Here is a 19,559-nt window from a genome sequence, read left to right as displayed (position 1 = left end):
GATGGGACGTGGCAGAGCTTACGTTAAGTGCTCTCACTCTTTGAGTGGTTAAGCTTATCAAGATTATCCATCTACCCATCCATCCATCTTCTTTCATTGATCCAATTCAGTCAAATCTAAAAGAACTTTGGTGAGATAAATGCAGTGGAGAGAAAATATATCTCAGAAATGTTGTGTACTCGAAGTATAAAGTGGCATTCAAACTACCCAAAGCTTGCACCTTGAGTAAAGTAAACAATATCACCTGAGAATTGCATTTCAGCTGTTCTTGTGATTTTCTTCACCTCCTGCGGGGCTCCACAGTCTGAAAATGAGCTGGCCTTTCAAAGCCAGCCTCTGCATAATTATCCTCATGTATTCCTGCAAACACGGCAGTCCCAACCATTTGTGACTCAACAGCATTGTATTCAAGCCGTACGAGACGTGTAAATGGGATCTCTGTGAGCGCATTAATCAGCAGTCGTCTCAGCCTGTTTCAGCCTCGGTTATGCAATCAAATATAATAGCTGCACTCATTTTACTGAATTCATTTTCAGCACATTCAGGTAAAGGAGTGCAGCAAGTGCAGCAAATTAGACCCTGTGGTCAGAAAGTGTTTTCACTGATTAGAATCCTAACTGTTTTGTAAATGGCAGGAATTATCAGAAAGCTGTAAAACATATTTAAATGCTAAATAAAGGCATGTTAAGATGCTAAAACATAGGGTCTATTTTAAAGCAGTAATTCGAACATTTGCTTGTCACATATTCAATATGAACTCCCAAGGTTTGGGTGAAAGAAAGAGAATTAAAGGGAAAAAAGATAAGAGCAAGAAATTAAAATGTACAGACGGTTTGACTCAGCATGGCTTGTTACTGCAGAGCTTTTGTACTGAGAAAAACCAGTACGTTTACCTAATTGTGGTTAATGTAAATATGGGAAATATCAGCTTTATCAGCAAAATAAATTACCTAAGTTAAAGACGTCCTCGTGTAAATTGGGAATTATTTTGAGGATTCTGGGGTTTTTTCTGGTGTTTGATTCTAATCTAATCACAGAATCATATCGTGGTTTCAGAAATCAAATAAAGACTTGATCCAATGAGTAGCAAAGCTTTACAGACAGATAACATAAAAACTTCAGACTTGCATTTCATGAAACTTGATAAGAAGGCGAGCATGCGCAAAGGGAATTAAGTGTCTCCATTTCTTTAAAACTGTGAGAGATGGCATTGGCTGTGGTGACAGCATAGTGTCTTAAACCTGCATTGTTTTTAATGTCAGCAGGAGGCGACTCCTCTGGTCTCCAAAAGAAGAAAATTGTTTACCGAAGTCAAGTCCAGTGGTTGTTTCACTGAAAGTCTTTTTGCATCCAAGACTTTCACCTCCTGTGTGTCGTTAAAAAGAATGGCAGGTTTAAAAGAGTCAGGTTTTGGCTTCATCTTTCTATGCTGATGAGATAGTAACAAGGGAGGATCTGCTGAATACCTTTATATGGAAGTAATTTCATGTAAATAACCAGCAGTTGCAGCTCTGTCCAGCTTTCAGAGAATATTTGCCTATAAATGAGCAAAATTTGTAGTAAACTGTGGTTATTTTTAGCAGGAATTGGTCTCCATCAGCAGAGTTGACCTTGTGGGAACAGAGACAGCACATCAACATCTCTTCCCCTGATTTGTGGGTGTTCCTACTTTCTCACAGAAACAAGAGGCTGTCTGAGCGCCAGCAGTCATATATATTTACAGATCTGCCTGATGACTCTGTGACCTGACGCTAAAGGCTGTGGATGTGTGTGCTTTGTGCCAGGCTGGACTGTCGGGTTGTGTTCAGCTCACTGTGGAGGCTTTTCTTCATGCTGAACAGCTATATTTCTTTTAGCAGATTAAGGCATTAGAAAGGAAGTTTTTTAAGTGCCTTTAAAAGTTAGATTAAGTTCTTATAAATTTTATACATTCAGCTCATCAAAATGTTCTTTAAAAAAAATCCCAAGCCTAAAATCTTGAGCTTAATTTTTAATCATGTATGACGATTTTTAGTTCATTTACCTGTGGTGTTTTTGCCCAGCTGTAAATATCATGTTTTTATTGTAAAATGAACTCACTGGCCACTTTATTAATTACACTTGTTCAACTGCTTGTTATCTAAAAAAAAAATCAAATCAGCCAATCACATGGCAGCAATTCATGTAAACATGGTTGAGACAACCCGCTGAAGTCCAAAATAAGTCCAGACTTGGGAAATAGCTGTTTAACTGACTTTGAATGTGGCATGGCTGTTAGCCTGAGTATTTCAGAAACTGCAGATGTGCTGGGATTATCCCACACAACCATCTCTGTGGTTTGCAGAGAATAGTCCAAAAAAGATAAAAACATCCAGTGAGTGGCAGCTGAAAATGTCCAGGAATAGCCAGAGCTGAGAGTAAGGCGACAGTAATTCAAATAATCACTTGTTACAACCAAGGTATGCAGAAGAGCATCTCTGAATGCACAGCCTTCAGGTAGATGGGATACAACGGCAGAAGAGCCACACCTGATGCCACTTCTGCCAGCTAAGCACAGGAAACTGAGGCTACCGTTCACATGGGCTCACGGACAGAAGATTACAAAAACGCTGCCTGACCTGATGAGTCTTGATTTCTGCTGCAATATTCAGATTGTAGGGTCAGAATTTAATGTAAACAACATGAAAGCACAGATCCATCCTGTCTTTTCTCAGCGGTTCAGGATGCTGGTGGTGATGTAAAGTCCACTTTGGGTCCTTTAGTACCAACTGAGCATCATTTAAACACCACAGCCTACTGAGTATTGTCGCATGCCTTTATAACCATAACATACTGAACTCCTGTTTGTTGCTTCCAGTGCAGTAAGGCAACGAGTTAAAAGCTCAAATCATCTCAAATTGGTTTCTTGAACATGACAGTGAGTTCACTGTACTCAAATGATCTCCACAGCCACCAGAACTCAATACCAGTAGAGTGGCTTTGGCATGTTGTTAAACAGGACGTTCACATCATGAATGGAGCCGACAAATTTGCGGCAACTGTGGGATGCTATCATCCAACATGGAGAAAAATCTCAGACGAATGTTTCCAGCACCTTGTAAAATCTGTGACAGGAAGAATTAAAGTGGCTCTCAGACAGTGTGGTGCTAGAAAGCTGTATCTAATGAAATGTCCAATGAAGGCAAGCAACACATTTTTACAATATTAACAAATGAGGCAGACAGTGTATAGAGAGTGGCTTGAATGGACTGTGGCTGCATGCCATAGCATGCCAGCTTCTATAGACCGACTCCTTATGATGGGTTTGAGAGTCAATTAAATGTGTCAGAGTAGAGGTGCGTCATGGGCATTATAGTCACAGTATACTGTATGCTCACATCTCAATGATTTTAGCCTGTGATCTTCCAAAACAAGTCATGTCTCACACTGGAGGTGTCAAATATTTTAAAAAGCCAGCATTTAGGATTTATAACAGTAATAATATAAATCTCCACATTAATGACCTAAAATGTGTAATAAAAATATATTTTTTAAAATGAACAAAACATAATTAAATTTAGCATACATTTTTAAAAGATTAAAATCTGCATACTAACTATATGATATTTAAAAATCAGTCATACTGACATAATGTAAACCACACTTTTCAGTGAGATGAGGGTTAAAACAGTCATCTGATGAAAACAGTTACTCAAAAAAATCCTAAACCTGAACATTTTTTTCCTCTAATAATCCTCAAAGGTGATCCGGATTCACATTAATAAAAAGCCAGATTGCAATTTTCCATGTGAAATGTGTTCAAGTGATAACAGGGACACGAAGACAACACTGCTCACATTGTTCCACACTATATAACAACAAAATCCCTACACGAGATATCCCCTGTGGCCTATCAACAATTTTCTACTAAACAAAACAAACTAGGCTTCAACTCGAGTAAGTCCATGAAATGATGTGGCTAAAATAGCTGCAGATAAATCCATATATACACACAAGAGGTCAGAGACATCATGGCAAGGCTATTAGCCCTGCATGGTGATGTCACAGGGTCAGATGTCTGAGATGTGTTTTACGTCCAGCTTGCCTGCTCGGGAAAAATATCGGAGCAAAAGTCACGGCCGAGCACAGGAATCATTGCTGGAAAGCAGGCAGGGCTCTGCATGCTAAACAGGCTGACATTTTGCCTGGGAAATCCGAATGGAAACAGGAGTCCCATACTCTGTTTCAACACAAACCAGCTTAAATCCATGCTTATCTGATGGGATACATAAACACAACAGCATAACAAATGAGCTGGGCCCTGCTTGACCTTTGATGGTCATAAAGATGAGGCAGTGTGAACTTACGGACTCATTTAAAAGACCAGGCTGTAACTGAACCAAGGACTGTGATATGACTGCAACTGCTGCAATTATCTTTACAGCTGGGGTTAACTTAATAATGACTCATCTACTCACACAGCTATCAGCATACATTTTGGCCACTTGCCCTTTTCATGACGTACAAACTGATGAGGTAAATATAGTTAAGTACATTTATTATTTTTTTAATCCTTTATTTATCCAGGTAAAAAATCTCATTGAGATTAAAAATCTCATTTCCAAGAGAGACCTGGCATAAAAGATACCAATCGTAACAGGTACTTTTAGGATTCAGAACAACTGTGATGTAGATAACACAAAATATTTGCAATTTAAAGTAAAAGTTTTTAGGAAATAGTCCCCTGAACAGCCCTATTTTGGTAGTGGATATGGTTGTGGTTAAAAGTTTATGTAAACTCATTGTGGGCATGGATGCCGTGGTAATTTAGGGCTTTTAATGATTTTTTTTAACAGTTCTTTTCCAGGGTGAAATGATTTGTACAGCATCTTTAATGACATTAAAAACTGCATCATTACGTCCACATTTTTTAGCCTTTTGATGTTCTTCTATCAAACCCAGCATTATTATTAGCTTTTAACCAGGAAATCCCGGCCAAGAGAGACCTGGCCAAGGTCAGAAAAATGTTTTTCTTAGAGTAAAGAAAGAACAAATGGAGTCTAAAGCTCTTGTACCACAAAGGGAATTTAAATAACTTCATCTGCATGAACATGCTTCAATAAAAACAGAAAATAAAACACATCCTAAAAGGGAGCCCTGTGGGACACCTTTAATTTTCCCAACAAAATCATAATTATGACTCCTGCATTTCATTACTCATCCAAGTGACTACTTCAATCTCAGCTGAATGCAGGTTTCTGCATCCTTGTAAATTGTACAACTCCATTTCTAATGGTGGTGTCTAAATATTATGGTGTCAAAATAATTTACATTATATTTATTTACCTTTAAGCTATCAAATAGAGATGCAGCACAAAAACAATTTGCTTGTCGTGCATCACTTTGTTGTTTGTGGATAGTCTTGGTTGTGATTTTTTAAGATAACCCTCTGATATAAGCCCCACACACTTCACATTGCTATCAGTTATTTTGCCTATAATCAATACAATTTTATGAAACTGATTGTCATCCCATCAGTGCATTAAGATTAATGAACTTCAATCTTACTCCAAGATGCCTTGCTTTGTGGTCATTTTCAGGTTCACCAACAACCCAGTGACACGTTTTGACTTCCTGAAACCTTTCTCCTCCTCTCTTCAGCCTGGAAGTCAGCAAATTTGTGCAAGAGCCTGCTGCTCTGCTTTCAAACTCACACACACAATGTGGAAATAGCAGTCCTTATCAGTAATTAGTTGGAAAAAATCTGGGAACCCATGCACTCAGACTCTCATTCTAGTAGAACCAATAGATATATACACAACTGGTCAACAGCAATCAAGCTACATTTAAGAGCTAGCATTGTTTGGTCAGTGCTGAAGTCCTTATTCTCATCATCTGTGAGCTAACAGCTCCTGTGGGGCAGGCGCTAAGTGAGGCTGCTGCATTAGTGGTTTTATCATTGATTTGTTGGTTCGCTAATGCAGAAGAGGTTTGTTTCCAGTAATCCAGATTAGAGCAAACAAAGTCTCTGTAAACTGTCATATCCATGGTTTACCATCGTCAACCTCTTTGGGCTTAGTGCTTACCCAAAGAAATGATGGCAAAATTATCCATCTTCTTGATCACTCGTCCCATTTAGGGTTGCAGCTAAACTGGAGAGGTGGGATTCACCGAGGACTGGTCACTTGGCTGACAGAGAAGCAGACAACCACACTCTCATCTCCACAGAGTTGTTATGTCTCCAGACCACAGGAGGAAAACAACTAAAGTATAGAATATTAATTTTACTGCAGTGAGACTTGCTTCAGCATACATTTTTATGTTTTTTAAATGTAAAAATAAATAAATAATAAGTTCAATTCCATTAAGCATCTTTGGGATCGACTAAAATCTTAGTAAAGCCCACAAAGAATACATCATCCTACAAACAATTAGAGAACAGATTATGCATTTCTGTGTCCCACATTGCTATAATTGCCTCCAAACTTGCCACCAGAATGATCCACTGGGCTGTTTTGCACATTCCTTTATATGCGTGATCATTTTTTTTCCTTTTAAAGAGTGGATTAAGAAGAAATTATAACTGCTGGATTTTTCTTAGATGGAATGCAAACAAAACAAGACTAAGAAAAAGAGTTCATGGACTTGGTCCTCAAAGGAAAGCCTTCTTTTTGTAGGTCTCTAAAGGGCAGGAGAGATAAGAGGCTACCAGGACACCTGAGCCACATGCTCATCTTATTAATATTGCATGGGAAAGACAGAGGCAGTCGACACAGGTGGTAATAGGATCCTCCTATTGGGAACAGTGGGAGATTCCCCCAGTCCTTCCCATCATCACTTCAACACTACTCACTCACTGCTAGTCAAATGTCCTCATGAAGTAATCGTGTTATGCATAATCAGACGCGCTTCATGTCTGAGATGATACACTGGATAGGAGAATTTTCTCAGACACTACAGGGAATGAATAATAGGAAGGCACTGCTGTTTGATTGGGGAGCTCTTTTCAGCCGCTTGTCACCGCTGACTGACGGCCACATAAAGCTTCTGCTAATCCCCTGCCCTCCCCTTGCTCCCAGATTCACATAGTCACCGGTGAAAACAGCAGGTTAAACAGTGCAGCATTTCCCCTGCATTATGTCTCATTGCTCTCATCCTCTGCCCGCCTTGTTAAAAGCAACCTGGGCGGACAGAATACCAATGACAGAGGCAGCATGCAGTTCTGAGATAACAGCCGGTGGCGAGCCGATCAGGAACCCAAACCCCAACATCTATCTGCTGGGAGCACAAGTAACATGAGCAGCAGCACAGAAGACGGTCTGTCAGTGTTTATTTACAGAGTATTTACAGTCAGGGGGAAAACAGAGAAGGCAGCGTGGTGATGCATGTCACCGAGCTACGTTTGCGCATCTTTGTAGAGAACATCTGCCACCAGGGCTCGCACTGCGGCCGGATCATCAGCATCTGTGGAGGCAAAACGCAATGTGACAGTTACCGCTGAAACCGGAGTACTGACATGTGACCAGATTAACATGACTTCACAGGAAATTACTCCACAAACGTTCGTCAGATTACACAATTAGGAAAGCCATACATTATGGCCGTGACTGATGACATGTTGGAGATCGACCAATCACAGCTCGCAGCCTTTCACAACCTGTTGATGTCATCGGGATTAAACAGGAATTTACACAAACAAAGGCGCAGATCATATCGACTGTTTCAAGCTCAAATGGAAAAATTTTTAGCTTGCATCTCCTATCGGGTAATCGTAAGAAGTCTTACAATGGGAAAAAGGCTAAAAAAAAAACAACTAAATTTCATCCTTTTTGTGGAAGTAATAATCAATCATTGTGCACATTACATTCATAATGCAAATATTTTAGTTTATACTCAAGAATATTTGCTTTAAACCTTTAATTTGTGTTATTATTTGGCAGACTTTCAAATATAAACCTACTAATCAAACCAGCACATTATTGTTTTTTGAGACACTAAGATGCTAAATTGCATTTGTTTTCCTAAACAGAAAAATTAGTTTTAGTGGTTGATTATTATTTATTCCTGATTCATTTCTGACTTCTCCGAGAAGTATTACATTCGTTAAGTAGTTTTGCATTTGGCTAGAGTCAGTGTTACAGCACAGTCTCAAGAGTCTAAACAGTCTTTACAGGGCCGTAGAAGGCCTTAACACATCAGCAGGACAGGTAGCTGCTCCTTTGTGCAACAAAGAATAGGATGAGTACTGCCACAGCTAGAATATAACCTCCACAAGGCCACAAGTGTGAATGTCTGACCAAACAATCAGTGGGCGCTGTGCTCGCTGCCCGGCACCATTAAGCCCGATTGGCATTTGCCATCGAATACCAGAATTGTAAGTATAGATGTAAATACTTGGGAGAACAAGGAGATGAGACTAAGATCTTCTGCACTTTTTAAAATGATCCTTAATATTTTCCAGTGTGTAATGCTTCCAGTATTTCTTTTACACATAGGATATGAAGGTGAAGTCATAGCATTGAATTTGAGTGCAGGATTTTAAGCTGCAGTGCTCTAAATTGGTACAAATCATTATTCCAATTGTCCCCTCACATACTTTCTGTGATCTCAATTCCCTCTCTCAGGTCTGTCCCAGTTTAGGATCACTAATCCCGCAACATCCACTGAAAATTTACACAGCATGCTTTTAAATGTCAGAGTACTTAACATTTTTAATACAGTTGTTTACATAGACTGTTATCTGTCTCCAGAAGAAAAAATACCCTTCATATTGAATCCAGGCTGTTAACTGGTAGATGTAGATGCTATTTCAGCTTTCCCTCCAATGCGTTGCACTGCCCTCCAGGCCTCGATTGCGAAAGAAATAGAAATCAGATTTGAAAGAGTTCTTAAGCATCCACTCATTGTATTTATTTCAGATCACTTATGTTGGTTCCCTGTAGGCCGACGACTTTGTTGTTGGTTGCGCATCATTGAAAAAGTCCTGGAAACAGCCACACCACATCGTAAAAGGAATTTTTTAAAAATCCCAGTGAATCTTTAAGAGACGGCACTGTGCTGAGGTATTCTGTGTGTGACTATCAGACACTATTGTTGGGAGTATCTGCCCCTCAATTTCAGAACCTTCTGGGAAACAGCTGCAGATTAAGTGAGTTAATACATCAGTGAGCAGCTATATTTAGTCCTAAACTGCACACTGGATAAATATGACTTTTTGTTGGCACAAACGCCTAACTTCACAGTCAGCCTCCCACCTTCATCTCTACTTTGATGTCAGGTGTGCGCCGCTTACCTTGCACCGCTCAGCAAACATCGCTGACACTTTACAAGCTGATGTTTGAACTCGTCCGTCACTAATTTGAAAATGACCACGTAGGAGCAGCTGATTTAGAAACCTTCCCCTCTTTGTGATGGAGAACTGGCAAACTCATAATCAGCGCTTGGCTAAAGGGAGCTTATTATGGTGAAAAAGCAGCAGGGGAGCGCCTCAGAGCTGCTGCTGACATTTCAATGAGGTCAGGGTGAGGCAGCTAAAACCATCGACACCTACAGAACAGTTTACCTTCTTTCCTTCAAACTACTGGAAATTGTAGATGGCAGATGGACAGCAACGATTAAAGGCACATTTTTACACTAATAATGAGTCCTTCCTTCTTCATTCTTCACATCACACATTTTCCACAGTGGGTTTGGCAACAAGCCTGTGAAATCAGTCAAAAGAAAGACCACAGGCCCAGAGGCTGAATTATTAACACAGGCAGCAGGAAGCACTGCTAACAAAACCACTGATAAAAAATAAACTGGAACGTGCGTTTTCACCTGCAGTCGTGACACTACAGTAAAGCTCTTACAGAGATTTCTGACGTGAAGCTTTTGACAGGTTGGTCATCCATGCAGACCAACAAGCATGAGCTCATCTGTGATTTAATCACTTCCCTCCTCCCTGACACGAAGCTCAGAGACTAGATTTATGTTCTAATAGCAAAAGGCCTTTGACAAAGGAAATTTACAGGAAATAAATACCCACTGCGTGCATCCACAAATGATTAACCTGAATCGAGTTAAGCATCACATTTGGCAGGAGGACGACATGGAAATGCACAAAGACCCTTTTTCAGAAAGAGGAGGATCATCTGTGGGCTCTTGGAGTCCACCGCTCTAAAAATACTTGAGTCTTTTCAGCTCGGAGGACTCAGAGCGTGTGTTTACATTCAGATGTAGAGAGAAGAGTTTCTCCTATATCCCGAACGGGTAAAAATGAGAAGGTTGATACTCTCTGATGTATCGGCTGAATATAAAGTTGCCACCAGCAGCTGCTTAGCATGAAGTCCTGTTCTGACCCCTCGCAGCGAGGTTAGAGTGGAAGAGTCTCTGAGCTTGAAGGCAACACAACAGATAAGGAAGACGACTGGAAGCGCAAGCAGGACCACAGTCATTTACTTCTCCCCATATTTACAGTGTTTTGCACCGTGATTGTGTACTCTGCACCAACTTGAGGCCTCTAATGGAGAACACTGGGCAGAAAAAAACTCAGATGCATACATCACATTTTAACCACATACGCTGTAGATGGTAACTGTTCTTTAATTTCAGCTATATTTGCATGTAAAGCGAGCAGTCAACGGGAAAGGCTGGGTAATAAACAACCAGTTTTTATAATACAGCCAGAAGCAGCTAAAGTGTGTGCCTGCAGGAGGAGAGCATAAACTGACACTAGGGGGCGGTAATGACAGACTTGAATTAACACTCAATTAATACCAAACGTTACATCTAACCAGTTTACAATATCCTAGTTATATTTGTTTGGTGATCAATAGGAATTCTTGCAGAGACTGTGCTGCAAACTGTTTCTTTAAAGAAGAGTAAGAACTTGCTGGTAGGGCCTTGTTAGTTGTAAAGTCTGTCATGGTGGGGTCATTTTCTTCCTTCCTCCTCATCAGTATTCACATCAGAGCCCCAGTTGGGCTCTTATTCACCCTCAAACTGAGGAGGTGTGTGCTTGACTCCGAACACTGAGCTGCCGACGTACTTACCGACTCCCAGCATCTTCAGGTGGCTTTTAAAGCCGGGCTTTTCCTCCAGCACTCGCAGCAGGTTGGTGGATTCCATGCGCTCCAGCTCCACCTTCCAGTAGATGTAGATTTTGTGGTTGAAGCTGACATAGACGAGGCAGGGGCCGTTTTTGCCCTCCTTACATGTGTACTGACCTGCAACCAGAGAAAACCTGAGAATCTTACACACAGTTTTTACTCAACAGGTGGTGGCAGTGATATGAGGGACCGTGCTATGTGAATATAAATAAACAGATCAGCAATCCTCCGCTGCCGGGCTACTGTAGCCTCCACACAACAAGTCTGATCTGTCTGAGGAGCTGAGAGCAGAGGGGAGTGAGGCCTGAACACCTCATTTAAACTCAGCAGGTGGAAAGCAGCAAACATGGCTGGAATCAAAGATCTCACGAGTCTTTTGTCTTTTTCTTTAATCCACTTAAAACCGCACATGTCACACTAGGCGCCTCAGATTAACTGTCCAAACACTGCAGCGAGATCTGACAGCACAGATAAGAAAGACAGAGAGAGGAGAGGAGGAAGAGCTCAAAGCAAGGCGAGGCTAAAGTTCTATGCTGCCATCTGGTGGTGCAGGTTTGAAATTCCACCTTTGTTTGAGGTTACAAACGCCTGGACTAAGGTAAGAAATCAGGTTGTAGAGAGCACGGAAACTGCAGCTTATTATCTTAGCTTGTTGTTATCTTGGCTCTGGCCCAGTACGCACATGTTTGTGGCCTATGAACTAAAAAGAGTTTGAAGCTAGAGCCTGGGAGGAGTTGTAGCTGAGGTGTTGTCAAACATTTAGGTACCTTAACCTCAAATCCAGAGGTGTAAAGCAGATCATTTCCTGCTGAGAGAGGAAAACAGTGGAAAATATTCCAAGCACCTTCTCCTCAAACAGTCAGAACCTCAAGTGAAAAATGGTTTCATCTGCATTAATCTGGAGCTGTGTGGACAGCCTGAGGGAAATATCTGTGTCTTCAGCTGCTGAAAGCTCCGCTGCGAGAGGCTCAGAGACACATTAAGCAGAATCAACAGATTTATGGATGTTCAGCAAGTCTGCTAATCCAGTGGATTAGAAGACTCCGGGTGGATTTACCTGCAAACATGTGTAAACGATTTATAGAGCACAGATCTGAGCATACACATGTCTGTTTATTATTTATTCTCTTTGCCTTAAGCTCACCATCAATACTGAGCTGATGTGTGAGTTAACGTGAAAGCCAAAAACGCCCCAGCGGCTTGTTTTTAAGTGTGTCACATTCAACAGTGAGCTGAAACTCGCATTATAAGTTGGACAAAGCTGCAGATTTAGATCTACTGTTGGAAAGTTCCGAGTGGCGCGTCGTCGCATTAGCCGAAAACTTGACGAGTGTAGTGACCGTCACAGAAAAACGACGGCGGAGCAAAAACAAGGAGGAGGCGGTGTGATGTCCCTCACCTGCACAGAAGGCGTTGACGTTCTCGTCGAACTGGAACCTCACCACGGTCCGATTGTGGTCGATGATGTAGGTTTGACCGTCCCAAGCACACGCCACCACCTCCTCTCTGCCGTCCCCCTGGAAGAAGACACAAACACAGACGCACACAGGGTTGCTGCATAGCTGAGCGCACACACGAAGGCAAACACACATTTCTGAATTAATTCAGCATGTAATCGAGTAGCCGATGGACAACAAACTAAACTGGGACTAATTAGACCAGCCTGCATGTGATTTTTAGGTAATTATGGAGGAAATGTCACAAAGTCACTCAAATTCATGCATCTGAAACTTTCAGTGAAGTCCTTAACTCCTCTAGTTTTTAGTATAAGACACTGTGCTATTCCTGAAGAGCAAATAGATGGGAAATGAAAAGTACTTCCAGATCTGTGTGTTTCCATACATGACCTGTACCTGCTGATGATACACCTGTCAGGCTGTTCATTACATGAGGAAAATAACCGAACAGGAAACAGTTGTCTGGTAAAAGTTTTTAAGTGAGCAGGGTAAAGGGTAAAAATCTGAATTTGGACGGGTGTTGTTCTTGCTGTGGTGGCTTAATGGAGATCAAACTGGTATAGTATAAACTAAAGTGACTAACTTGAAATACTCATGAGTGCCGAGAAGAACAGAGAGACTTTCTCGACAGCGGCTGCATGACTGCAATGTCACGTGTAGCCTACACGGGGGGTTTTATTTTGAAAACTAAATGGCTTCTCTGTGCTGTTGTTACGTCTGACTTCCTGCCAGCTTTATCTGCATTTGAAGTTAAATGTTTGTTAAATGAGTCCCATCAGCTCCAACAATTTCTAATAACACACGTAAGAACATTAAAAACAGACGAGTTAGCAAAACATCTGTTTTTCACTGGAAACTAAAAAAACAAAAACAAACAACAGGTTTATATTTGCTAAAAGCTGAAAGCGTCCACGAGTGTCGGCCTGTCGCAGAGACTCACTGTGACGTCGAGCTTCTGCAGGGCAAACAGCTGATGATCCACCTGCACCGACCACAACAACTGCTCCGAACTGTTCATCAGCTTCAGCGTCCCTGTGACACGAGGAGGCAGAAAACAGGTCGGCCTTAAAAATGGTCAAAAATAAATCAACACGACTAAAAACTGCTGTTGTGTACAGACTGTCACTGTCATATGCATTTTAGCAAAGAAATTAAAAAACTCTTTCTCCTGCTTAACCAGCTTGTTATAGTTGATAGAAAAGCACAGACTTCTCCACAGAGATGTGGAGATGAGAATTTTAAGTGTTTAAAATTCCCATCCTACCATCTAAAGTACAGAGAGCAAACAGTCCACACGTTGACGACTCTTCCTTGGATCCTGTAAAAAAACAAACAAACACACACAAAAAAACTGAATTCTTCTATTAAGATGCATTCAGCCATTTTTTGCGAGTTTTTTAAAACCATATCAAATGCACTTTTATATGTTTTTACTGTCACACCGATCGCAGTATGAGAGGAAATCATTTGCATCATCTGTGTTTCTGCATCTCAGCAGGATGCTTCCTGTTAAAAGGGAGTTTTTCCTTCCCACTGTCGCCAAAGTGCTTGCTCATAGGGGGTCATATGATTGTTGGGCTTTTCTCTGTATCTATGAAGCGCCTTGAGGCGACATTTGTTGTGATTTGGCGCTATATAAATAAAATTGAATTGAATTGAATTGAATTGAATAGGAGACTTATAGAAATTGTACAATTACAACACACCTGAAGAAACCCACTGAGACGAGACTCAGCTGCAGTTTAAAAGTGTTTCCAGGTGAGCGACAGGGCCCGGGTTTACCTGCACACGCCTGCTGTCCCCACATTATTTACCTCATCAGCGACCCAGTAAACAAGCGTAGGTGCAAGTGTAAAACGAGCCGGCTGGTAAGAGCGTCTACCTTTGCTAATGCTGCCGATGAGGTGAGTGGAAACGTTCTTGTTGTGTATCCGCCCGGTGGTCAGATGGAGAACTACGTCTCTGGAGGGCCCCTCGCTGTGAGGAGGGAAATCACGCTAAATTAATCCAGTCTATCAATCACTTTAACCGACACTCACATTATAATGGAGGAGGCGTCTACCTCCCAGGCGTGGTGGGGGTGTCGTCGCCAGAGTCGGAGGAGTCCTGTTGCGTCCAGGAGCAGAGCAGGATGGCGTAGCCGCAGCCTGGCTGAGACACCATCAGCTCAGGTAACCCCTCTGGACCCGGGTTCACTGACAGACTGTCCACCTGCAGAACAGCCAATACCTGATTATTTATTCAGCTAGGTCTCATCTATGGGGGGCCTTGAGTGCCCAAACACCCTTTTCTATCAGTACCTACTAGGGTCAGCTCGCCATGGTTTTATGGGTTTTCTGTCAGGTCATTGCACCTGTACCAGGTACTTTTTTTAGTACCTGCTCAACCGAGGTTCCAAACGATCCAAGGCCAAAATGTGACGTCAACAGACTGCACTCCACCAATTGGCTGGCCAGTGGGATCACTCGATGAGTAAAGAAGGTGTCTCCTTCACAAAAATCAAAACTGCCGTTTTTGAAACCCGGCAACGGGGGAAACATTCATAAAAAACAACGATGTGGTCCCCGAGTCTCGCCAAAAATCCACAGACCGAGCAGCAGGTATATCGCTGCCTTGTTGTAGCGTTCATGTCACACACCTCTATGTCATGGGACGCTTGGACACATTGCTAAAAAGACCCCACGCACATTAGGTGGTACTCGATTTTTAATGGAAAATGAGTCGCGTCAAGCCGATCTGAGTGTGCAGTTTGTGTTTGCATATTGTGTTATGTTAGCGTCTCCTCAGGATTTGTACTGCACTCATGCTGCTTTTCCACTTAACTGGTTTGTTCTGGTAGGAAGAAGATGACAGACTGTGCAGCCATCGAAACATTCAGTTATTTTGACGTTTTCATAGTGGTACTGTCACGTGTACACAGACGAAGGTACTGCTCATTGGGGTGGACTATGCTAAAATAATTTGGTAAAATGCTGCCACCTAGTGGTGAAAGTTTTCATTAAAGTTTGCTGAGAAAATATAAAGTAGTTGATTTATAAGGTGCACCTTACTGGCACTAGACTGCACCCTCTTTTGCGTTCAGAAGTGCTTTAATTCTTTGTGGAACAGATTTAAAAAGGTCCTGGAAACATTCCTCAGAGATTTTGGTCCATACTGACATGATAACATCACACAGTAGCTGCAGATTTGTTGGCTGCACATCCATGACACAAATCTCCCTCTGCACCACATCCCAAAGGTGCTCTATTGTACTGAGATCTGATGACAGCCTGTGAAGTACAGAGTACATGAGGAGATGTGTGCACTGTGATCCAAGCGATAGACGTGGTCTGGAACAACACTCAGGTAGACCGTTGGGTTTAAATGATGCTCAGTTTGTACAAAGGGGTCCAAAGTGTGCCAAGAAAATACCCCCCGCATCAAATCAAGTTTAGTGATTTCACATGCTGGTAAGAAACAACACCTGAGCTCACCTGTCCCTCCAGAAGCCATTTCTTCAACAGAATCAGCTGACCAGGCCCTGCATCAGAGCTGTCAGACGGCTCCTCCCAGCGAAAGGCTCGCACCACTCGGTCTGTGTATCCCACCACCAGCTCGCAGCGCCCATCTCCATCTGCAGACACGCACACGCTGCACTCAAAAATCACAAAAATCCACATTTATCACAGAAGAATTTAGCCAGAATTTACCAATATCACTGATGAGGATGACTTTGGTGTTGGCGGGAATGTGCTGGGTGAGGAAGGGCTTCTGGTCATCAGGTGACTGAAACTCGTGCTGGCTGGATGAGTCTGCCTTGCTCGCGGCGGCAGCTGTGAGGTCGAAGAGGTGAAACCAACCCTCTGCGCCCACGGCAACCACAAAGTTCTGACACACAGAAAAAATAAAAACACGCCGTCACATCAAATCCTAAACTTTAAGACAATAAGCAGCTTCTGACTTCTCTGTTCTCACCTTTCCTTTGTTGCACACATCTCCAACAGCAACGCAGGTCAGCTGGGAAAGCACAACACACCACATGAGCCACAGATCACATGACACAAAAGGATTTTTCTAGCACCTGCACTGACCATGCCCACGCAGGACCTCGTGATCCAAGGTTTGGAGTCATCGTTCTTGTAAACAAGCAGCTTTCCGTTGGTGTCTCCTACGACCAGCTCGTTCAGCTGCAGAGAAGGGAGACAGCCGTGTTAGTGGAGCAGTTGAACAATCAGGTAACACAGGTCATAAAAAAATAGTTTTACTCTTCTGGATCAAGACAAATTCTAAAATGAGAAGCTAAAAAGTCATTAATTGTGAGACAAAACATCATTATATTTTGCTAGGAAAATGGGGAATAGATGTGTTTGGAATCACTGTCATGCTGATAAACAGAGCCACTGCCAATCAGATGTTTTCCAGGTAATTTGGCACACATCAGCAATAGTGGATCAAAATGTGACTTCTCTAGCATGACACTGGCTGAAACCATAAGTTGTCATGTGCAGACACAGCACTGATTCATCCCTTTAGTGTGGTGCCTTTTTTAATTGTTTTTTCAGTCAGGTAAAAATGAAAAAGATCAGGAAGCAAACAGCAGTCAACTGAAAATAAGTTAAAAAAGCAGCCAGTGTCCGAACAACCCAGGAGAACTTGAAAAAATTACCAGAATTTTTTTAAGTTCTTCCTCTTTGGAAGCAAGACGGAGAAAGAAATGAGCGGTGATCAAGACTTATTATAATAAGAACAGACTGCAAAAAGTCTAGTTATCAAACCATGAATAAATATATTACTAAATATATTTAGAATTTAATTTAAACATTTAAAAGTATGCATTCAAGAGGTCTGAGAAGACAAAACAAACATTAACGATAACAATAATAAACAAAAGTTAGCTTAGCTTCCGTACCGAATCGTTGTCTGCGTCTCCCAGACAGATGGCGTGAGGAAACAGAGTCCCTGTGAAGTCTAAGCTAACCCGGTGAACATAGTTCAGAGAGCGCATAGCTGATAGCCTTTGTATTCCCTTTACGGCCGCTGATTTACCGATACTGCTCTGGCTACCTCATTCACGCGCTCACCGCCTCCTCCTAGTAAACAAAACCACGTGACCTCATATCTACGGGATCGTAGCAGAGACATAAAACGTGATCCGCAAACCAAAGCACTGATCTGCCTGGACGTGTTCCTGTTTCCATATATATATCTTTTATTAGTAGTAGTGAAAACCTGTACGCACGTGTGTATGTTTGTAGAAAGAGAGCTTTTAAAACTGAGCTAGTTTAAGTTTGTCCGTTAATACGCTGTGAAATATTGACACCTGGCGGTCAATGAGCGTACGTACATACTTTCAAATAGTTTGATTTTCGTTCTTGCCTCTGTTCTTTCTTTGCTGGGCCCCCATAACAGCAAAGAAAATTACAGTATGTACCCAGACCATGCACCTGGTGATCTATTGAATCTTCCCCAAGTTGGTGAAAAAACAAAGTAAATCTCATCGTTATCTTATTAATTTAAACATTTTGCAAACAAACACGATATTAAAACATATTAAAGCGTGAAAAGCACCAAAACGAACACTCAAAGTGAAGAAAACTAGCTATTACACATAAACATAAGCTAAAATTAGAAAAAAAGTTATTTAAACTTGCAGATGTTCTTAGATCATAGTCCACATATTAATCATTAATGCAATTTGCACTTCTCTCTTACACAGTGTTAGTCCTTTTAACTAAATTCGGGTTTGTTTGTTTTTTTTATTATTATTTTAACAGTGTTGCTTATTTAACACAACAATTTCTCTTGTGGAATCTATCTATCAATCTGAAACAGGGCAGGATGGGAGGATTTACTTCTCGGTGATAACGTCCACTGCTGTCCTCTAGAGGGCGCCCGTCAATTACAACTTTACCTGTAAAGCAATAAACGACGCAGGCGTGAGGGAGTTAAATCAGTGTGAAGCCAAACATTCTAGAAGAGAAGAGAAGCTCGACTGCACAAGATTTATTTTTTTTAAACTTTGTCAGCCATAATTATATTTCAGTGTAAAAAAAAAAACAAAAAACAATACGTAAATGATATGATACTATGATAAATTACATTTATTTTTGTAGAGCTGACGTGTTTATCGGTCTTTCTGGGTGACTGAGCCTGCCACAAAACAAACTGAGAGATAATCCCTCGCACCCCCCCCCCCCCCCCCCCCCCCCCCCCCCACACACACACACACACACACACACCAACACCAAAGAAAAGAGGGAAAAATACAGAAAGTGGTTAAAGAGGGAACTCGGGTAGACAGATGTCATATTAATTATTACACCCAGCTTTGAGTGGAAGGCCCCTCGAGTAAAGCGAGTGCCCTCCCAGCCTCTGGACGACGAGCAGCACCAGCAGCGGAGAGAGAGAGGGAGAGAGAGAGTCCTCACAAAACGCTAATTGGACTGTGGAAGCCTGCTAACAGCGTGGATATATGTTTCAGAAAGATCAGGCAGGGCGGAGGGGCGCAGGGGGGACGCTGAATAGGACCCACGCCTCTTTTCTAAACTCTCCGGCTGGGCTTTGAAGGAGAAAGTGGAGGTGGTGTGTGTGTGTGTGTGTGTGTGTGTGCGTGCATGTATCTGTGTGTGTGTGCCTGAATGTGAATGCCACAGAAAATTTGAACTATTTATGGCACTCCCCTCAAGGCGCGCGTGCACAGGTGCCCAGAATAAGGGGGAAGAGAAAAGAGTGCGCGCACACACACGCAAGAAGTTCACCCGCAAAAACTGAACCCCAAATCAATCCTAATTCTGTTTAGTTCGCAAAGTTGTGCGTGTATGCGCAAAGACGCGAGAGAGCGTGTTGGAGTTTGTGCGTGTTTTCTTGTTGTGCACCTCTTAGTGCAGCATAGAGTCCAGTTACGCGCACAGACCGAGGATTTGCGCCTCCTCGTTTTGCTTGTGCGGCCGATGATGCGCGCAAAGTGGAACATTTTACAAAGTCCCGCAAACGAGCGGCTGTGTGTAAAGAAATGGCACAGACAGGGACCAGAATCAGGATCGGGCAGAGAGAACATCGCACACCTCACTTTGTG

The 19,559-nt window shown here is 42.1% G+C and overlaps 1 protein-coding gene across 1 annotated transcript; it reads right to left on the bottom strand.

Annotated features, from left to right (window-relative positions):
* Positions 1-7,271: 7,271 nt before the first annotated feature.
* On the bottom strand, positions 7,272-17,613 carry itfg2 (integrin alpha FG-GAP repeat containing 2). Its single transcript, XM_006780888.3, has 12 exons — positions 17,394-17,613; positions 16,576-16,671; positions 16,460-16,501; positions 16,195-16,372; positions 15,979-16,118; positions 14,568-14,716; positions 14,388-14,482; positions 13,770-13,823; positions 13,446-13,537; positions 12,448-12,565; positions 10,992-11,165; positions 7,272-7,422 (listed from the first exon to the last, which is right to left on the bottom strand). The coding sequence occupies exons 1-12, from the start codon at positions 17,487-17,489 to the stop codon at positions 7,355-7,357; spliced, it is 1,302 nt and encodes a 433-aa protein (XP_006780951.1). The 5' UTR covers positions 17,490-17,613; the 3' UTR covers positions 7,272-7,354.
* Positions 17,614-19,559: the final 1,946 nt, after the last annotated feature.

The sequence above is a fragment of the Neolamprologus brichardi genome, chromosome 17 (assembly GCF_056152115.1).
Source record: "Neolamprologus brichardi isolate AB-2024 chromosome 17, ASM5615211v1, whole genome shotgun sequence".
NCBI classification, from domain to species: Eukaryota; Metazoa; Chordata; class Actinopteri; order Cichliformes; family Cichlidae; genus Neolamprologus; species Neolamprologus brichardi.
This window is presented reverse-complemented; position numbering and strand designations above follow the sequence as displayed.

What these genes read in the sequence shown, in the direction of transcription:
- itfg2 (XM_006780888.3), bottom strand. Translation starts at nt 17,489, where the DNA reads ATGCGCTCTCTGAACTATGTTCACCGGGTTAGCTTAGACTTCACAGGG. An exon ending in GAGACGCAGACAACGATTCG is followed by an intron (nt 16,672 to 17,393) that starts GTACGGAAGCTA and finishes CCTTCTCTGCAG; the next exon opens with CTGAACGAGCTGGTCGTAGG. An exon ending in TGCTCTCTGTACTTTAGATG is followed by an intron (nt 13,538 to 13,769) that starts GTAGGATGGGAA and finishes CTCGTGTCACAG; the next exon opens with GGACGCTGAAGCTGATGAAC.